The sequence below is a fragment of the Falco rusticolus genome, chromosome 4, assembly GCF_015220075.1.
Source record: "Falco rusticolus isolate bFalRus1 chromosome 4, bFalRus1.pri, whole genome shotgun sequence".
In the NCBI taxonomy this organism is placed as follows: domain Eukaryota; kingdom Metazoa; phylum Chordata; class Aves; order Falconiformes; family Falconidae; genus Falco; species Falco rusticolus.
The window spans coordinates 26,713,092-26,732,211 of NC_051190.1; the positions used below are offsets into that span (position 1 = coordinate 26,713,092).

At 50.3% G+C, this 19,120-nt stretch overlaps 1 protein-coding gene across 6 annotated transcripts in view; it reads right to left on the reverse strand.

The window, feature by feature from the left end:
* LMF1 (lipase maturation factor 1) overlaps positions 1–19,120 on the reverse strand; it is a 218,295-nt gene that overhangs the window by 26,353 nt on the left and 172,822 nt on the right. For all 6 annotated transcript variants that reach the window (XR_005103683.1, XR_005103682.1, XM_037383668.1 and 3 more), the window contains 3 exons: positions 14,501–14,678; positions 11,259–11,412; positions 7,514–7,697 (listed from right to left, as the gene is read on the reverse strand). Coding sequence is in view for 4 of the 6 variants with exons in the window: in XM_037383668.1 (XP_037239565.1) it covers positions 7,514–7,697; positions 11,259–11,412; positions 14,501–14,678 (516 nt within the window). In the remaining 2 variants the exon portion in view is untranslated. The remainder of the gene's footprint in view (positions 1–7,513; positions 7,698–11,258; positions 11,413–14,500; positions 14,679–19,120) is intronic.

Here is a 19,120-nt window from a genome sequence, read left to right on the forward strand (position 1 = left end):
GAGATCTGGGCTGCGTCCAGGGAAGCATCACACCACAGGGTGGGAAGGTGATGGTTCCTCTGTCCGTGGATCCAGTGGGACCCACAGCCGAACACCATTTGCAGAGCTGTGGCTGTCAGGATAGGAGGGATTTGCCTGGCACTTCCACCGGCTCCGGGTGCGCAAAACAGGAGTCAGAGCTTGAACCATCCAGTGGATCAATAAAAAGAAAAACCCCACAGGATGGATGCACACATTGCTTTAAGATGAGCAGGCATGCACGTGCTGGGGTCAGCTTGAGGTTTTGGCTCTCCAGAGAGCACAGAGGCAGCTGGGGACCGACCGCACCAGCGACAGGTCCGCGGGCTGCTGTCTCCGTCAAGACATGGGCACGGACCAAGCGCCCTCCCCCTGCTCCTGCTCTCCAAAACTGGGGCTACAGCTCACCTCGTGCCACGCACGGCCCCTGCTGTACCCGTGCTGGGATTACTGGGGAACCCAGTGTGACCCACACAGCCTGCTGCTACAAGCTGCTGGTCGGAGCACACTGAAATGTGCCATGAGCTGCACAACTCCCTGTCTGACGCTGAACAGAGAGCCCTGGGGAGCTGCAGCCCCCCCCAGCAGGGACATGCCTTCCTCCTTTATCTTTTGAGAGCTTTCTTTCTGGTTTACACAGAAAGCAACTGATGAACCAAAAGACACAAAAATCCATCGTCAGTCCCACTAAAATGCCTGGGAAAGGCAGCTCAAGATGTCCAAAAAACAGGTTTTAGGTACAACACAGTGGACTAACAAAGAGGACCTGCAACCAGGTGTTAAGAGCCCATGAGCTTTTGTTTCCTGATGGGCTTCAGCCCTGCGCGGTGCTCGGGCAGCTGCCCCCCGCCCCCAGCTTCCTGTGCCAGCCTCGCGGCGTACACTGCTCTGGGATGGAGTTTGCTCCTTCTCCGCACCTACCCACCCACCGCCCAGCATGGGGAGCTAAGCATCACTGCGCAGCCTGGGGTACCACCGCCTCCCGGAGCGACGCTGCCCTGAGACTTCTCTTCAGCTGCCGATATTCTCTGACCTCTTCACTGATGCACTCTACGAGCGTATAAACACGGCATTCTCACCTTGAACACATGAACTTGTATACGCAGGTACTTAATAACTTTAAAGAACTTACAACCCAATCACCGCTAAGTCAGGCAACAGCGAGGAGCTGGGTCAAAGCAGACACAGTAGCAACTGAACTCTGCAGAGATGACAAAGTAGAAAAGAATATAATCATCACACAAAATACATATGAAAACCACCCGGCACTACAGGGAACATGTTCCCAACTGAAATAATAATAAGAACCCTTTTCCTCTAGCTTTAATTGGTCATTTAATGAAAAAGGACTGCGGATTAGTGTGGCATTTTATTGAATCTCGGTCCTGGCACAGGCGCACGGGAGGAGGTAAGTATGAGATGCACATGTGGAAACAGCTGGAAACTTGGCACGGGAGCCCAGCATTATTATTTCACATGGTCGGGAGCCCTGCACGGTTTCACAGCAGCGTCGGTGTGCACAGGCAGATGACAGAGGGGTAGGGGAGGTTTACATTTCCCGCGCTGTGTCATAAGGGGCATTTTTTGCGTCACAGCCTACCCACTGCGGGAGGTAAGGCGGTAACTCCACCGTCCTGGGATATTTTCACCCAATATTCACGTTGCTGTTTACATTGCTGTTTCCACTTCTGTAGCTAAGCGCCTTCGACTGTTGCTGTTTATGGAACTTGAGCTATCAGCTGGAGAAATAATCCACGTCCCACAGAAAACACGGCATAACTAATGCAACCCTTTGCTTTTTTACAATATTCCCGCTCACCACTGTTTGCTGCCATCCTGCTACCCAAGCGACTTAACCAAGGAAGGTCAAAGGCTACATCAGGTCGCATCGCTTCTCCTTATCTCCAATAACCACATCCCCTTCTATTAGTTTCCCAAAGAGGCAAGCTGTTTCTCCGCAGGTCTGGCTCAATGTATAGTATTTCAGTGGGGACAGTTTCTCAAGCCTCGCTAAAAGCCATCCCTTAACCCATCCCATTAGGAAACATTTGGGAAAGCAGCAGGTCCCTGAGGAGGTGGGTGCAGGGCAGAGCGTGGCAGGTCCGGGCTGAGGAATAAAAGACTGCGTGAGAGAGCGGAGCAAGACTTTGGGAACTGGCTCTTAGATCTTGCCTATACGGGGAAATCGTGCACCTGGCATAGCTCCCGTATCACCTCTGCATTTGGAAAGAAAAGTCACTTTGTTCCAGAATAGAGTCTAGACAGGGAGATACAATAGCCACTGTAGACAATAATCATTCCCTGCATAGACAAGGTCTTACGCTGTATTTAGACAGTCCGTGGTACGATAGGCTATCAGGCTTATTTGGGTTTCTGGGCACTTCCATCGCTGTGTTACTCCTGGAGGCAGCTGCCGCCATCCAGCCTGCAGTGCGTCTACATGCGGCGTGGGGCTTTGCAATTCTTCATATTCACAGGGAGACAACTAATCACAGTTGAAAGAAGAAAATAAAATTCTTCCATGCTGAACATGGACCAAAATGTATGAATGCTGCAATGGAAAATGGAAGTGAATTGAGGCCTGTATTTTTAGAAGGGGGAAGAAAGGAAATGTAAAAGGCTGAGCTTAGTACACTGCGCATGAGGTTTAGGTTTTATTACGTTACACACACCTCCTCCTCCATTCTGCTGCCTTGCAGCTTTTTCCTGTAAGCACCCTCTGGCTGGAAGACTGAGGCAACAGAGGCCTTGAATAAAATATTTTCAAAAATATTGATCTGCCTTCTCTGTAGAGGGTTACTTCTTCTCAGCTCTTCCAGTTTCTGTGTGATAACATCAAGTAACTCCCTGTTACCACCCAGGGGAGATCTTCAGAGCATCAATCCTGTTGCTGAAGCTTCTCTCTTGTCTCAGGAAGGCAGCTGACGTTTATTTATAAACTTCCTCATTGTATCTGGAAAACACACGCTGATTCTCAGTGCATTGCAAATGCTGCTCTGCGGCAGGTTTGCTGATGGTCTGCAGAGCCCCATAGGACATGGTGACATGGGCCACCAGTCTAAGCGGTCTCTGTGCCAGTCCTGACATACAGAAACCTTTGGAGCAGCTTCCAGGTACAACGCAACATGACACTGGGCTTTAAAGAACAATATGAAGATGGCATTAGCTTTGTTATTTTTTGAGTAGTTATTTGGTAAGCACCAAGAGCGTGCCTTCGTGCTGGCCAAATGCAGTCCCCAAGCAGAATAAACAACCTTCATGCCATCGTAAGGAAGGGAAAAGCCTTCCCTTTGATTTTAATTTATTCAGAGCTTTCCACTACTGCCCACTGGTGAAGAACAAATCTTTGGTACGATAAACAACTGGCTTTTGTAAAGTCCAAGACATCCCTCTACCAGGAAAAGGGACGAACCTGAAGCCCCAAAACTATGAGCAGTATTTTGTTTTCTGGTTGCTATTTATTAACAGTGCTGAATCCACCCACGGGCTGCCAAAAATTGTAATGCTTTTTGTACCAGCAGCACAGCATAGCTCAGGTCTGGGTTGTGATGGCTGCGCTCCTACAAATGCCCACTATGAATGAGAAGTCAAAAAATAACCAGAGTGCTGCTACCAGCAGCTGGAGGACAGACAAAGTGGTAACAACTTGCCTCCAGCTTCTGTAAAAACAGGATGTCTTTGCACTAAGGCAACAAAGTGTCAAGGGGTGAAAGTTTTTCCTAATGCTTAACCTGAATTTTCCTGAGATTAAATCATATTCTGCCATTTCACCCATCACTTCCTTCCTTCTCCACAGGGATACAGAAAACAGATTGCTGCTTTCCCCTTTGCAGCAGGTTTTCACCCATTCCAAATCTGTTTTGACGCTGGGATGCCCATGCAGATTTGTTTGCTCTGCTGCTGGAGGAGAAGAGTTCTGCACCCCTTTTCTTCCTGCGGGTCCCTCTTCTGCACCCTTGCCACTCAGCTGCATCCCTCCTGAACTGGGTGCTCGGCTGAGTGTCGTGGGTGACACCAGGCATGCCGAATGCCTGCTCGCCTGCTATGGTACCGTGTTGGCCTTTTCACGATGCCTTTTCTGAAGCGTGCTCACCTTGCGATACACGCTCAGCCCAAGGGGCTTCGCCAGATGCTTTGCTCCATCCCATCCCAGAGTGGAGACGGGTCCTGCCCACCTGCAGCACTGCACACCCCTCTCCTCCTGCCCGGACCCAAGCCAGTGAGAACGCTGGGCTTTCAGACCTTGTCCTCTTGTGCTCACAGCTCGGTGGCACCTGCAAATGCAGGAAGCACATAGTGCCATTCTTTCCAGCTAGCAACAGCTCCTCAGAAATGTGCTCGTGCATTAAGTTGGCTCAGACCTTGGTTTAAATTGCTTCGATGGAAGCAGGTGATCTGGAGCAATCAACCTCAGCAACGAGCACCTGAACAGCAGCTCCTGGCCCACAGACACATCATTTTTCTTGACACCACCCCAGCCCAATTTGCAGACAGGGGACCGGGTTATCAGCTGGGTGATGGAGCGAAGGGGGTCCCAGCCGAGGCGGCTGCTGAGAAACAACTGAAAAAGGCTGCACAGATTTCCACACGCTGCTGCTGGTTTGTGGGAGTTTTTCCCCGGCTGCAGACGGGAAGAAGCAAGGCAGACATGCTTCAGGACGGGTTATGTCCCTGCCAGAGCGAAATGAAGGACTTCAATTCAGAGCTACAGCACCCTCGGGATGGCGAGACACGCAAAACAAAGAGGGGATTTAGAAAACAAGTGAAAAGGCATATTATATTTAGATAATAAAATTAACATAGCGAAAATTGTTTCCTGGAAAAATAATGCCATGTTACATTACATATAATTATGGCACTACTGGAACGGTAATTAAGAGGCAGGCAACTAATAAATTGCAGTCCAGAGGTGGGGCAGCACTGCGGCTCCTCCCGTTCCCGTGCCAGGACTGTGCCGACGGCTCCCCCGCCACGCCGGCCCGTGCCAGCTGTGCCAAGGGCCCGGCTCTCCCATGCTCCAGCTCTTCAAAGCGAATCCTGCAGCTACAGCCAAGGTGGAAAATTTCGCAGGAAACCCTGAGCGGAGGAAGGCGTCATATGTCAAGTGGTGATGAGGTGCAAAGAGGAACCTGTCACGAGCAGCACAAAGGGATGGTAAATATCTTTCCCCCAAGTCCCTGGCTTTTCTGCAGCCTGTCAGAGCTGGATATGTCAGCTCCTTACCTGACCACTGCCAACGAACTGCAAAACCAGCCCCGCGGCTGCCTGCTTGGGAAGCAATGGGGCAGACAGTGAGCGGCGGCGTAGAAAAAATCCAGAAATTTTAAAAACAAATTAAATCTAATCCAGAGGCTGAAGTCACTTGGTTTTATGGACTCCGTAAACTACTGTACAGGGTTTGCAAAACTTGCCTGGCTTCACAAATTTCTTCTGGGGTTTCAATTTCTGGTTTCCCATCCTTTCTGCAGCTCTGCGCAACTAAAGTCTAAGCAACACCTGAAGGATGGTGACTCCTCCTGGCTGTGGCAGCCCGGGGTGACGGCGGGACAGCCAGCTTTCCCAGGGATGACAGCTGGCACCAAATATACAGCTCAGAGTTTTCAAACAAACATTCGGCCACTCCAAATGGCATTTAATTCCGTGCTTAAGCAGGTTTTTACATGCCTGAACATCCAGCTCTGAAAATGCCTGCGCTGCGCCTGGGCTAACGGCCTTCCTGTTCTCAGCAAGTCATCCCCACTGTTCGGCAGGGGTTTTTTTTCCTCCTTTGTGCACCTTCTGTTAATACCTCTCCTAAGCCAGATCCAAAATTGCTTCACGTGGACCTGTGCACGCTGGCAGGCGTGGGGAAGGTCCCAGCGGCCGGAGGGAACCAGGCAGCGCAGCAGCGGGCATGGGATGCTCATACCGGGGCAGCCGACCCGTTTCCAGCCAGTGCTGCTGCAGCGGGGAGGTGACGGACACGCTCCAGGGCTGATGCACACCCCGGCACCCAGCCACCCAAGCCGGGGGCTTGCACCCTCCTCCTGCCAGCACCCCGAGACCCACAGCACTAATTGCTGCTAATCAGCTGGCGTGGACAGACGCCTTGGCAGGCATGCGCTCCCGCAGCCCCCTGGCTGAACAGAAACACCTGGGGGAACCTTGCAGTGAATTAAATGCTAATAATAAAGATGCAAAGAGGCCGTGTTACTTCCTCTTCCTCCTCCTCCCCAGGCTGCCGGGTACATCCCAGTCACTCAGCACCCAGCCCGGCTCTGCGCAGGGGTGGTGCTGGGGTGTAACAGCATCTCTCAGCACCAGCACAGCCCGTGCTCACCCGTGATGCATAAGCACTTACGCACTCCCCTCCTCTGCTTTTAAACCTGCGATCACTTTGTATTTTAAAGCCTTCGGGATGTTCCTGCCCTGGAAACAAACAGCCTTTCTCTCATCTCAGAAACAACCTTTGCTTGGGTGAACTGGATTTCTCCTCTGCTGCCAGAGCCCTCCCAGAATACAGTCAGGTTTAAACCAACAACTCCCATTCAATCTTCTGCACCTCCGTGTAACGCTGGGCACCATTGCTGGCTTGAGATTTAACCTTTACTGTTGTCTTGCTGAGGGATAAGCGTACCTAATGCAGATTAAATGAAATTCCAGCACACAAAAACTAGCAGGGTAAATATAAAACCATAGCCAAAGAGCAATGGTTATGTCATCGCTGAGGAATCCAAAAGGCGCCTAAATGAAAATACCACAAAGAAAGCAAACAGAGAAGTTTGGGGCTTGGGGAGAGAAGCGAGGGAAGAGGATACGCCGGGAGAGGATACAGGAACAAAGAGAAAAGCCTGTGATAATCTGAGATGGGTTTGCCTCATGCCACTGCTGTAAGCCCCGGTTTTGTAAAACCCAGTCCAAGTTCTCATGCTCATGTGAATAAGGTTTTACAGAATAGGTTAAAAGATATACAAGAATTAATTTCACAGGTTTCTCCCCTCTTCTCTTTTTAATTTATGGCTGTCACCTGTTTGCTGACACCATGTGGGGAAAACATTTTGAGGGACCCTACATCCACACGTAGGCAGGCGGGCAGTGGAAGCAACTGCCGGTGTCCCCAGGGGTGTCCCCAACAGGGACACAGGTTCAAGCTGGCTGGCAGAGCGGGCAGCCAGGGATGCTGCCAGCCCCGGTGAGTCCCAGGTACCCTGCAAGGCAGCTTCTGCCCCACCATGCTACCGCTTTGTGAGGCAAGGGCAGTCCAGGGACTTTCCCAATGTCTTTAACTCTTGCTATTGCTGAGAAACAATTAAAAAGCCCCACATAAAACTTCCAAGTTTCATTACATTAGGAGCAGACGTCCTTTAGGAACACAAGGTTTTTTTTAAAAAAAAAACCATAATGAACTTAGGGGCTTCAAACATTCCCTCACCCACCCCAACACATAGTAAATTCATTTAAATTGTTTTTCCTGGTCAAGGGACACTCAGGTCTCAGAACAGCGAAAGGCACACACCTGGAAGGCAGCGAACCACATGAGCCAGTCCAAGCGGTAGTGGTAGGGGGTAATAAAGCACGGCCGCCTCTTCAAGTCCCCAGGTTTGCATTTGAAGTCATACTCCTCCCAGACGGCAGCGGGGTCATTGGGATCCAGGCTGGATGTCCCCTGAAGGATGACTTCTGTTCTCTCCTTGGTAATGCTGTGGGATGCAACATGATGGTGTTTGCTGCAGGTCATGTAAAATGCTCATTCCTGAGAGTCAACAGTGTGGCAACGCGAGTCAGTGGCCTCGTGGTGTACGTGGATCCCGACAGGTCAAGCTATAGGGAACCTGTCGGTTCAGCAGACTTTTGTCTCTCTAGCAGCAAACTACATGGAAAACTTCAACCTCCATGCCCTCCCATGCTCCTCTCTATCTCGCTGCAGTTGTGCCAGTCCAAGGAGGGATTATGGCCCCAAAAGATGATTCCCACTGAAATCAATGGGTCTGTCTTTCTAGATCAAAGCCTGACACTTGTCCAAGACACTGGGAGAACACAGCCAGTGTCTCCCAAGTCCCACCTGGGATGAGCATCTTCAGCCTCCACCCACCTCTCTCTCTGTCCCATGTTTCTGAAGCAAACCTTTGTTTCTATTACTCTGACGACTCCCATGATACAGGAGCTCTTCGACTACAAGCTCCTGATGATAAGAGGAAGCAGAGATGAAGGATGTTCACAAAACATTGCTCCATCTCCACGTTTTTAGCATGCACCATGTGCAAAAATACACACTGGTAACTGGTATGTGTGGCTGCCCTAGCAGCACAGCCACCAACGGCATCTGCAGGGGAAATTTCCCAGGTGATCGTGCACAGAAATCCTGCCTCGGCATTGCAAAGGTCTGGCCCTGAGACCTCCAGGCTGCAGGATCAGCAGAGCAGCTTCCAGCTGGGACCACTCCAGCATCCCCTATGCGAGCCTGGCTCTCCCTGCAGCGTGGCCACGGGGCACTGAGCTCCGGCTCAAACCTTGGCTGTGGCAAAGGGCAGGACAGGCCCCAGGGAGCCCAGGCCATCTGGCTACTGCTGCCTCGGCCCTGGGGAGGTGGCTGGCCCCAGATGGAGCACCCCCCAGGAGCTGACTCTGGGGACACCATTAACAGCTGCCTCTACATGCCCAAACATTTCACCATTCTGGCTGGAAGACAGGTCTCACGGAGCTATTACTCAGCAAGAGGAGGAGGAGGAGGAAGAGGTCATGTGTGAGCCAATGCAAACCAAGCCAAGAAAAGCAGAAAAAGAAAACAAAAAAGCCCCCCATACCCAACTGATGTATAGAAACTTGGTTAAAAAGCCCCCCAGCCTCAAGGCAGGTCATGTGTATCCCCTTTGCTGCCTGGCCAGACTCTCTCTGCACAGCAAGGTGGTAGAGCAGGGGGATGGCAAACTCTCCAGGCCACGGCGAGCCCACGTGAAAACACCATCATCAAGTTCTCAATGACCTGCCAGTGATGCTCGCCTGCACCAGAGAGCTGTTTTCCATAACGAACACGTAACTGCGTAATTCTGCCTATCAAAGTTGTCCAGCTCCCAACACCCTTTTAATTTTTTACTACTTCAGTCCCTTCTCCTTCAACCCAAGAAACCGAAAGTTTGGAAACACATGGTCTCCACCTTCTCCCCCAATGGCTTCCAGTGATAGATGCTTACAACCCAAGGAATGCTGTATGTCTCCGCTTATAATTGTTACCTACATTTAATAGATTTCTGGATTCTCCAGCCAAGTTCCATATTATACGCTAGGCTGAGTTATGAGCCGTGGCCAGCTGCCCAATGGTTAGAAACACGCTGTAAATCAGGGACACCAAATTACTAATAAAAGTATGTTCCTACTGTGTGATTCAAAATATGTCAAGTTTCACATAATCGTATATTCATTATAAGCTGCAATCCTCTTTTTATTGGTTTACATAGGCTGGAATTACAAACATATTACAGCAGCATTTCATCACATGCTCTTTAGGTTCTGGTAACTCTTGAAACAGAAACCATGGGCTGAAGAAGAAAAAGAACAACAACCCAAAGAAAACAATCTCCCGTAGCTTCACCATTCCAACCTTCAAAGAGGTTCAGGGGTTATTCGTCCTCCTCTCAGAAAAAAGGAGAAATTCAGCATTTTCCCAACTAGCGTTGATATTTTTAATCATGTTTTTTTCTAACTTTTTTTTTTCCACAGAAATTTTTGCTATTTGAAAAACTGGGGGAAACATGTTCTCCCAGTGTCTTCTGCATCTCCAGTGCTCACAGTAAGACCTGCTCCTCCCCTTCACCATCCGCTCAGCCAGCCCTCTCAGCAGCCAACCTGCTCCGCCTTTTCTAAAACCTGTTTAATTACTGTTGGCTTCTCCTGTGGGACCTCCTCCAGAGCCCACTGCCCCAAGAGCTGCCCACCCCACCCCTCGGCTCAGACCTCTGGGGGACACCCCAAATCCACCACAGCAAGGTGGTGGCAAAGCCAGATGTCCCTGCAAAGAAGACTAGCCCTGTTGCTGCCCCTGGGGCAAGCTGTTCAGATGAAGCCCTGTTTTCCAGCATTTTCTCAGTTGGAAGAGCCTGGGAGGGCCAAGCACAGAAGAATGGTTATGGTGACCCCAACCGTGGCTCACCTAAGCCTGGTGACCCCAACCATGGCTCACCCAAGCCTGGTGACCCCAACCATGGCTCACCCAAGCCTGGTGACCCCAACCACGGCTCACCTAAGCCTGGTGACCCCAACCATGGCTCACCTAAGCCTGGTGACCCCAACCATGGCTCACTTAAGCCTGGTGACCCCAACAGTGGCTCACCCAAGCCTGGTGACCCCAACCATGGCTTATTTAATCCTGGTGACCCCAACTGTGGCTCACCCAAGCCTGGTGACCCCAACCACGGCTCACCTAAGCCTGGTGACCCCAACCATGGCTCACCCAAGCCTGGTGACCCCAACCGTGGCTCACCCAAGCCTGGTGACTCCAACTGTGGCTCACTTAATCCTGGTGACCCCAGCCGTGGCTTACCTAAGCCTGGTGACCTGTCCCCAGAAAATCTAGACTCAGATGTTTAAAAACCAGCCCGGTTACGACCGCAGCTGGAGATGCCTCCCTCGTCCAGCCTCACCCTGCAGCCGTGCGCAGGATTTCTTGAACTGAAGGCAGCAGCCAGACTGCTGCTGGACCTGTCCTCTCAATTTGTCTTGTTCTTTTTTGAGGTCATTTATACTTTCGTCTCCACAGTTTCCTGTAGCAATGAATTCCCCAAATCACTCGTTGGAAAAAGCACTTCCTTTTGTTGGCCTAAAATCTGCTACCCAATAGCTTATGTGAATATTTACATGAGGGAGAGCAAACGCGCGCAGGGGAAGAGAAGTTCACCATAAATAAAGCGGGCTGGTGATGGTGAAGAGTATCCACTGGATGAACTCTCTTACGGATATTTTCATCCTGCTATTACATTTGCTACATCAATATAGTGAGCTAACTAAAGTAGCTCCAAGAAAATAAATTGTGATTCAGTGGGAAAGAAACCTGCTCCTTTTCTCCTTCTTTCTCATAAACAGATATTCCATAAATCATAATTCGGTGGGAAAGAAACCTGCTCCTTTTCCCAGTTTCTCTCATAAACAGATATTCCAAGCCCAGTGGCTACTGGATGGGTTTGTTTAGGTTTAGGGCACACGAACCGGCTACCACTACACTGGAGAGATGAGCAGAGCTATAGGATGCGCCGTTAAACCACACGTACCTCCCGAACGCGCCGTAGGTGTTCACTATCCTGAGAGGGCTGAACGAGGTGTTCATGACTTGTCTGGAGCTGAGCAGGTTTAGGACAACCGGGATGCTGAGATAAGCAATCAGGAGGCCGAAGGAGATGTTCACCACTTTGCGGACATAGCAGCCTGTTCGGGACACAAAAGCAGAGCCGAAGGTGATTTTAGTGCCGGCGATGGGCTCTGCCCCCCCTGCTCCCCTGCCCGACCCCCCTGTGGTGGCCAGGACCCTGCCCGGGTGCTCACAGCTGCTCTGGGGCTGGGGCTGACCCCCCCCGCCCCCGCAATCCACCCGACCTTGCCAAGGGCCATGCTATCGCTCCAGAGATCTGCCTTTCTCCAAATAGTCTGAGAAAGGGCTAAAAAGAAAAATGTCAAAAATGTAAGATTAATCATTGCTTTAATACTGGGGGAAAAGCACAGCTGGCACTTGCACCTTGCTCAGAGTTGCCCTCCTGGTTTGTAAGCCGTGCGTGGGGCACCTCCAGCTCCAGTGCCCCCGCTCCTGCCCGGGCTGCCTCCTCCCCGCTGCCCAGGCTCTCTCCTCCCAGACTTTTCTCTGCATTTTCCTCCCTCTCGCTCACTAGCTCCACTCAAAGCTCATCTTCCCTGGCAAAATCTCTGCTGCTTATCGTTTATGTATGAGACATGCGTTGCTCTTCCAGCGCTTTGGTGCTCGGTGCAGGAGCAGCACTAGGCTGTGCTGGATTTCACTCTAAGGAGACACCTACTGCAATCGGACAAATAAGCAGACGTGACCTCTGAGGGCTTCCTACCCTTTATGGCCGTTTTAAATTTATTTAACATTAACAGCCAAAGGATCAGATTCAAAGAAATCACATGTAGCTTTCCCCTTATCTCTGCAGGAGAGGGATGTTTATTTGAACCTCTCTCAGAAGCTATTAATAATTGTTTAGTCTGAGAACATTTCTGAAGAATCATTTGATTTGGGAAGGAGCTCGCTGAGATGCCCCCCCTCACCCCCTGTGCTGCTGCAAGAGCAGTACGAGTCTGTTGGGCATTTTTTTTGTCTTTTAGGTGGGCTGAACTTCCCAGCCTGTAACTAAAGAGCAGGTATCGACACAAAGCCCTCCACCGTACGGGCAGCAGCTCCTCACATCATTGTTTGTGGCTGTGCATGGACTGCTCATCCCTCCGCAGGTGGCGATCATCATCATGCCCTTGGGGTCACAGCTCAGTCAGAGAGAAAAAGGGTTTAATATAAGGAAAAAAAAATCTACATGGCAAGGATGGAGCAAAACTTGGGGAAGGAGCACGGGACGTGAGCCAACGGGAGCTGGATTGAGCAGGCAGGAGCTGAGCACTAGCGATGGGAATTCAAGGTCTCAGTAGGAATTACACACGCACACGCTTCAAGGATGTGGCCAGAGCCTTGTAAAATCAGGTCACGAGCGGGGCACAGCTGGGCACCCTCCTGTCTTCTGCTCTGGTGACCCAGGGCTGAGGGCTCCTCCAAGCCTCTTGCCACACAGCCCATCAGCACCAGCTCAACTGCCTCTGCTCTGTTAGCAGAAAAAATATGCAGAAATCCAAATTCACCCAGAATATTACAGACACCCTCCCCTTTACTTATGGATTACCTCTTTTTAAAAGTCCACGTCTATGCCCCAGAGCAGTGGTACATATGGATGGTTCTCCTTGCTTGGGCACCCTGGCTCAGTAAGGTTTTCTGGAGAACATCACAAATTCCTCAAAAAAAGGATCTACCTCCCCCTCACGGTGACTCACCGAGTGCCATAGCACAGAGGCACCCTTTGGCCTCTCCTCCAGAAAGGAAAGTGTAACTTGAGTGTTGTTTGGGACTGGAGGCCAAAATACAGTTGGTAGGAAAGCTCTAGGCTCTCACAACCTCTAAAGCAAAGCTACCAGAGAGGAAAAGCTGTAAAATATTTCTTCCAGCAAAATATGTAAGATAGGAGACACAAAGTTTAATGAAACTGCACCAGCCTTGCTGGAACTAACGCTTCAGGTTAATAAGCTGTGTCTCTGGGCGGATGAGAAAGGACTAGAGACAGATGCTGAATCTTGTTGACATTTTTCATTTGTCTGACAGATGTTTAGCATTTAAAAAATGAGCATCTTGTGATCATTGTTGATATTATAGGCAATTTGTTGCTTATATGCGGTTGATAAAAATGCTACAAACACAAATCCGTATCTGTCATGCAGCCCCGTGAAAAATATGCCAGTATGGCTTGTGCAGGCAATGTGGGACAGGGCTGCCTGAAAACTCCCTTCAGAAGGCAACACCAAACCCACTGGTCCCTTCTGCTCAGTAACAAACCCCTTTGTATTTGCTTTTCCATGTTCACGGGATGAAGATGCGTTCACCTCCACCCTGCTCTGGGGAGCTCGCTGCTACCGTGACCGCGCACTAGCTGCAGTGGCCACCCCAGCTGCTCCGCTCGCCTCCTCCAAGCGGGACGCTGAACGGGCAACAGCCCCTTTCCCAGCAGTCGGGTCTCCTTCCCAGTTAGCCAAAGAGTCGTTGGACCCACAATGGATCAACAATCCATTTGGTTCTTTCTGGAAGAGCGACCTCGTGTCCAGTCACTTGCCCAGGGAAGCAGGGTGCTCGTGCAGCCCTAGCACCCATGGGTGCAAGGGGCAGGAGGGGAGATGGGTCACAGGACTCCCGTGCCACGGGGGAAGGAGGAGAGCAAACACGAGAGCTGCTTCTGCACCCAACTCCTAACACAAACCCCTCACCTCAAACCACACGGGATGTTGCGCTCTTGACATTAAATAGACAAAATCAAAACCCAAAGGTAATAAGAAAATGGCGAGATCAATCGGGCAACTCCACATTGCTCATTTTGGGGTGGAGCCTGATGCTCACTGAGGTGAGAGCCGGGAGGACTGGCTCTCGGGAGCAGAGGTGCCAGAGCTGCAGCTGCCTGGACTCGCTGCAGATACCAGCCCTGCACAGAGGACATGCCCTCTAGCAGCAATGCAGGGGCAACCCCCTCGGGGCAATCCCTCCAGGGCAATCCCCCCATCCTGGGGCACCCCCCCCGGGGCAATGCCCCTGCAGAGCCTTATGCACGAGGTCCCAGCACCCTCCAACCCCCAGAGGAGACCACGCAGGGGCAGAGCCATCTCCCTGCCCAGCCAGGTTTGCTCCAGAAGGAGATGACAGCTTCTGCCACAAGCACCCCGAACATGCCCACCTCCCCCTGCTCTGGGAGTAACTCACCGCGGGGCAGCTGCCCCCCGGACGGCTCTCGGTGCTGCAGCCGCCCCGCTCGCTCTCCCAGCCCTCCTGGCCTGGAGCTGAAGAGGAACGCCAGGCTGGCGTCGTCGAAGCAGGCGATGCTGGGCACGATGGTCAGCCAGTTGAGGAAACTCAGGTTCCCGCTTACGATCAGAAGCACCTAAATGGAAAGAAAGTAGCAGAGGGTGTCGCATCCACTGAAACGACAACAGAAAAGTGTGGTGAAGGAAACGCCGGGTAAATTCTAGCACCTAGCACATCCTTTGCTGATTTTCCATGATAGCAACAGCGATGGCAAACCTTTTCCCGCCTTGACCAGGCTGCAGCCCGAAGGCACCCCCCCGGCTTGCAACGCGAGCTCTGCCCTGCCTTTCAGCAGGAGGAAGCCCAGCCAGGGTATAGTGTGACTTGATTTCCATAGTGCTCCCGGGGACAGCGCAGAGGTTTGATCCCAGGGGAACCATCCGCTTCCTGCTTATGCCAATGTATCTGTGACAGCAACGTTCCTGAAACCCTTCAGAAGGAAATATTGGAACTTCTAATTAAAGAGCAGCATTAAATATAGAAGTGTGGATTTTTTTAAGAGGCTTTTTTTTTTTTTTTTAATTTTAGCTTTTATTGGCCGTTTAGGAGAATGTCTTGCATGTGTAAGGCAGAGAAAGTGGAAAAATCTGTGTGCCTTTGGAGGAGTCTCCATAAATATCTGTACACATTGGGAAAGGCTTTTTGTAGGCACATGTTATTTTATGTCTTACCCTTACAATGACCTGAAAAATATGAGGAACCTTCTTGCCATTCTCCAGCAAGTCCAAATGAGCATTAGGTGGGTTGTCTGTGGGCACTGCCCGTTTAACCTTGGCCACGAATCACGTCTTCACAGGACATGGCTTCATTCTGCAGCTGGAAGGTGTCACTTCCATGGTCACACGTCAGCCACGGGGAAGGAGCAGGTAAATCCCCGCGCCAGGTACGTGCCAGTGCCCCGCCACAGCCTCTCGTTAGAGCATCACGTAAACCCCAACACACAGAGCATCTTCTGCTTCCTCACAAGCATTGGTTTTAACTTCTGTTTTTCTAGCCTAAATTTATTCAAACCCAGTCTATACTTACTCACTTTTTCTAAGTCATTATTTAACCTGTTCATACACCTCCCTGTTTTATTTGTATTTAAAGCACGCCAAACCACTCTGGTTTCCTCTCCCAGAGGAATTCCCTGCCTGCTCATCCCCGCAGCCATGCCCTCAGCCCGAGCAAGGTTCTAATCAATCTTTCCGGGCGCTGACAAGGACCGTACGAGGGATATCAGATGGGTTTCACCAGGACCTTGTACTGCGATGCTAACGCTTCTCATGCTCGACCAGACCTACCTCTCCCGCTGTGTTTTAACACCACATTGATCTTTTCCACTGGGGTGTCACGTTAGTGCTTGACAACCCGTGTGCACGTCTCCCTACACATAAACCGTTTCCAAATGCACAGTTCCCAGCATCACGCAGACATCTCTGCTCCTAACCCGTGGCACACCATCCCGCATGTCGCACGGCCCGACTTCATCCCATCTGCCCGTTAACCTCTGGAAGGCAGGAGCCCGGGCAGCACTGACACCACCAAGGATGCTGAGAACTGATGGACTCAAAAATCTGTCGCTTTCCTTTCATACAGAATGTGGTTTTTAATCAAAAGCACCTGAAGCCTTAATTGCTCCACATTTCGTCTGAGAAGGGATCGCTGCCAGCTCAACCTTGCTGACACCAAGACTTGCACCAGCTGCAGATCGGACGCTGTGAGCTTGCTCCCGTGCCAAAGGGACACGTCAAACGAAGCCAACGCCAAGGCAGTGGCTGTGAAGACACTTCTGGGTTTCCCTGGGGCTTCCCAGCCACCGCAGCGGTGACAAAGGAACGTGCTAGGAGCGACCCAGCATGTCGGCACAGAACAGTCTGTGGGAATCCACGCACACAAGGACAAGAAGACAAAAGCAGCTGATGCCTGTTCAGGACCATTTGAGTTTTGAGGCCACTTTGGATTCTTGTCCCATTAGTCACATTACTTAGGGTTTAGCCCTAATTAACTAGCTGTGCCTCAGACACATTAAAACAAAAGAGGTGGAAAAAAGGGAAGAAAAGAAAGTAATCTCATCATCTTATCCATCAAAAATGAAGGTTATAAAGCTGACTTCATGTATTACATGTTGAAAAACAATGCCCTGATGTAAGAAGGTTTTTTATTTTTCAGCCTTCAGACGAGCTAATGAGAACTTCCCTACCTTCCAGCTGGGCTGAAAGCTGTAACCTTGATTGGCACCACTATTATTTCATTTAAAGAACACTTCTCCATTCACACAGCTGAACTTTATCCTCCCGTGAACTGTTTACTCACAATTTTAGCACATGTGGTCAAGGAAGACTTTCAAGACAGTGCAAGACAAACGCACGAACCCTCAACACACCCAGCATCCCACTGCAGGCAGAGGAGCTGTCGTGTGGACCACACTCCTGCCAAACCAACTGCAGCCCTGCCACAGGTCTCCTCCTCCAAGGGAACAAGTGACAAGGGTTTTGGAAGCTCTGAGTGGAGACAGAAGCTGAAGGACTGACCACAGACCCGCGAGGCACAGCTGAAGCTCCCCACTGCTCCTCCAGCCCGTGCTGCACTGAGGACGGCGGGTCTCTGGAGGAAACCTGGCTGCCTCGAAAAGCCAACTCAAGCCAAACCCAAGAAGATTCTTGAGCTAGAGACCATCACAAACTTCCCACTCCCGTAGCAAAGCACACCTTTGGGCCTGCCTTCTCCAACATACACAAAACCCCCACAATGAACACCAAACAGCTACATCCCAAGCAAAGAGGAGCTCGTACGGAACCTTGCAGGCTCGCCTCTGGCCAGGGCAATGAAGGCTGATGGGTGCTGGCAGGTCGCAACTCCACCGTGTAACCGATCACGTAGGGTTACACATCAAGGGGGTTGGTATCTCCTCTGGGGTAGCAAGTGACAGGACAAGAGGAAACAGCCTCAAGTTGCACTAGGGAGGTTTAGATGGGATATCAGGAAAAAATTCTTCACTGAAAGGGTGGTGAAGCACTGGAACACCTGCCCCGGGAGGTGGTGGAGTCACCATCCCTGGGGGTGTTCAAACACCATGTAGATGCGGTGTTTAGGGACAGGGTTAGTGGTGGGCTGGGCAGCACTGGGTCATCAGTTGGCCCTGATGATCTTAAAGGTCCTTTCCAACCTGAATGATTCTTTGATCCTATGGTAAAACTTCCTACAGCAAAAGGCAGATCATCCAACAGTAGGTCTTTGCTGAAATCCTGGGATGCCTGGGAATGCTGCAATATATCTTTTATTTTATTCCTTTTATATTATTCCTTCACACTGCTCTTGGCCTTTAGAGAGGTGTCTCTTGACCTCATTCAGAGGTCTCCAACCTCTGCTGGGGCTTGTTCAAGAGCAAGGCCTCCATGGCATTGTCCACCATATGGGCAGGAACAAGGAAATGAGCCCACCACCCCACTTCACAAGCAGCACACTTGATCTGTTTTCAAGGGCTTTGGGGCATTACCTGGAGGTTTGTCATTAGGATTTGGTTACACTCACGTAACACGAGGAGGCTCCAACTGCAACGCGGACCCATTTAGCTTGGACTTGCCAAAACAGATGGTAAGAGGACAGTTCCTGTCCTGAAAAAATACTAAATCTAAACATACCGGACAAAGTTACATCAAAATTAGTATGTATTCCAGCTGTGTTACAGGCAGAGAGCAGAAGAATTTTGGCACCTAACTCTTATTTCAGCAACGCTCTCTGGGGACATCAACTTAAGAGAAAGTCACTCAGGATCACATAAGGAGTCTCGCAGCAGAACCCGAAAGAGGATGCACATCTCCCAGTTACACATCCAGCATCTTAATTACAAGTCCCCCCAAATACTTCTGTGCCCAAATGCTGGTCCCTGGAGTTCCCCTGTGGGTCATCCCCGAGTGCCCACATCCAGTGTGCCCTCTCCCTCCCTGAACCAGGCTCACTGTGGTGCTCGCTCTCCCACTCAAAAATACGCGGTCATCTCCCAAAATACTATTCCACAATGCAAACACCAGTAACAAATGCACAATTTTGGTCTGAGGACTTCCAGCCAGTGTTCTGTTAAAAAGATGTATGTTTTCTCACCAAAAAAAATGACAACAAATAAATATTAAAAACATACCATTTCATATATATGATATGATTGGCACCATTTCTTTGAATATGGTGATTTGCAAGTTACGATTTTGAAAACCCCAGCAGGACTCTTCAGTAACGGAGCCACATAATCTTAGCAAAATGAGAGATCTGACCAATTACAGTATGTAACAAAAATCCCAACTATTATTCAGTTAAAAAAATAATTACTTATTTAACCAGAGTTGAATAATTATCCAGAATTATGAGGGGAAAAAAGTATTTAAATCTGAATTACACACACATGTTAGGTCCTCGAACATAACATACTCGAAGGTTGGCGCTCCCCCTTTGACCCAAATGTGATTTAGTTCGGTGCATATTAATCAGCCTGTATTCATTAACACGCTTCTCACTTAGCTACTTTGTTAGGGAACTCTGATC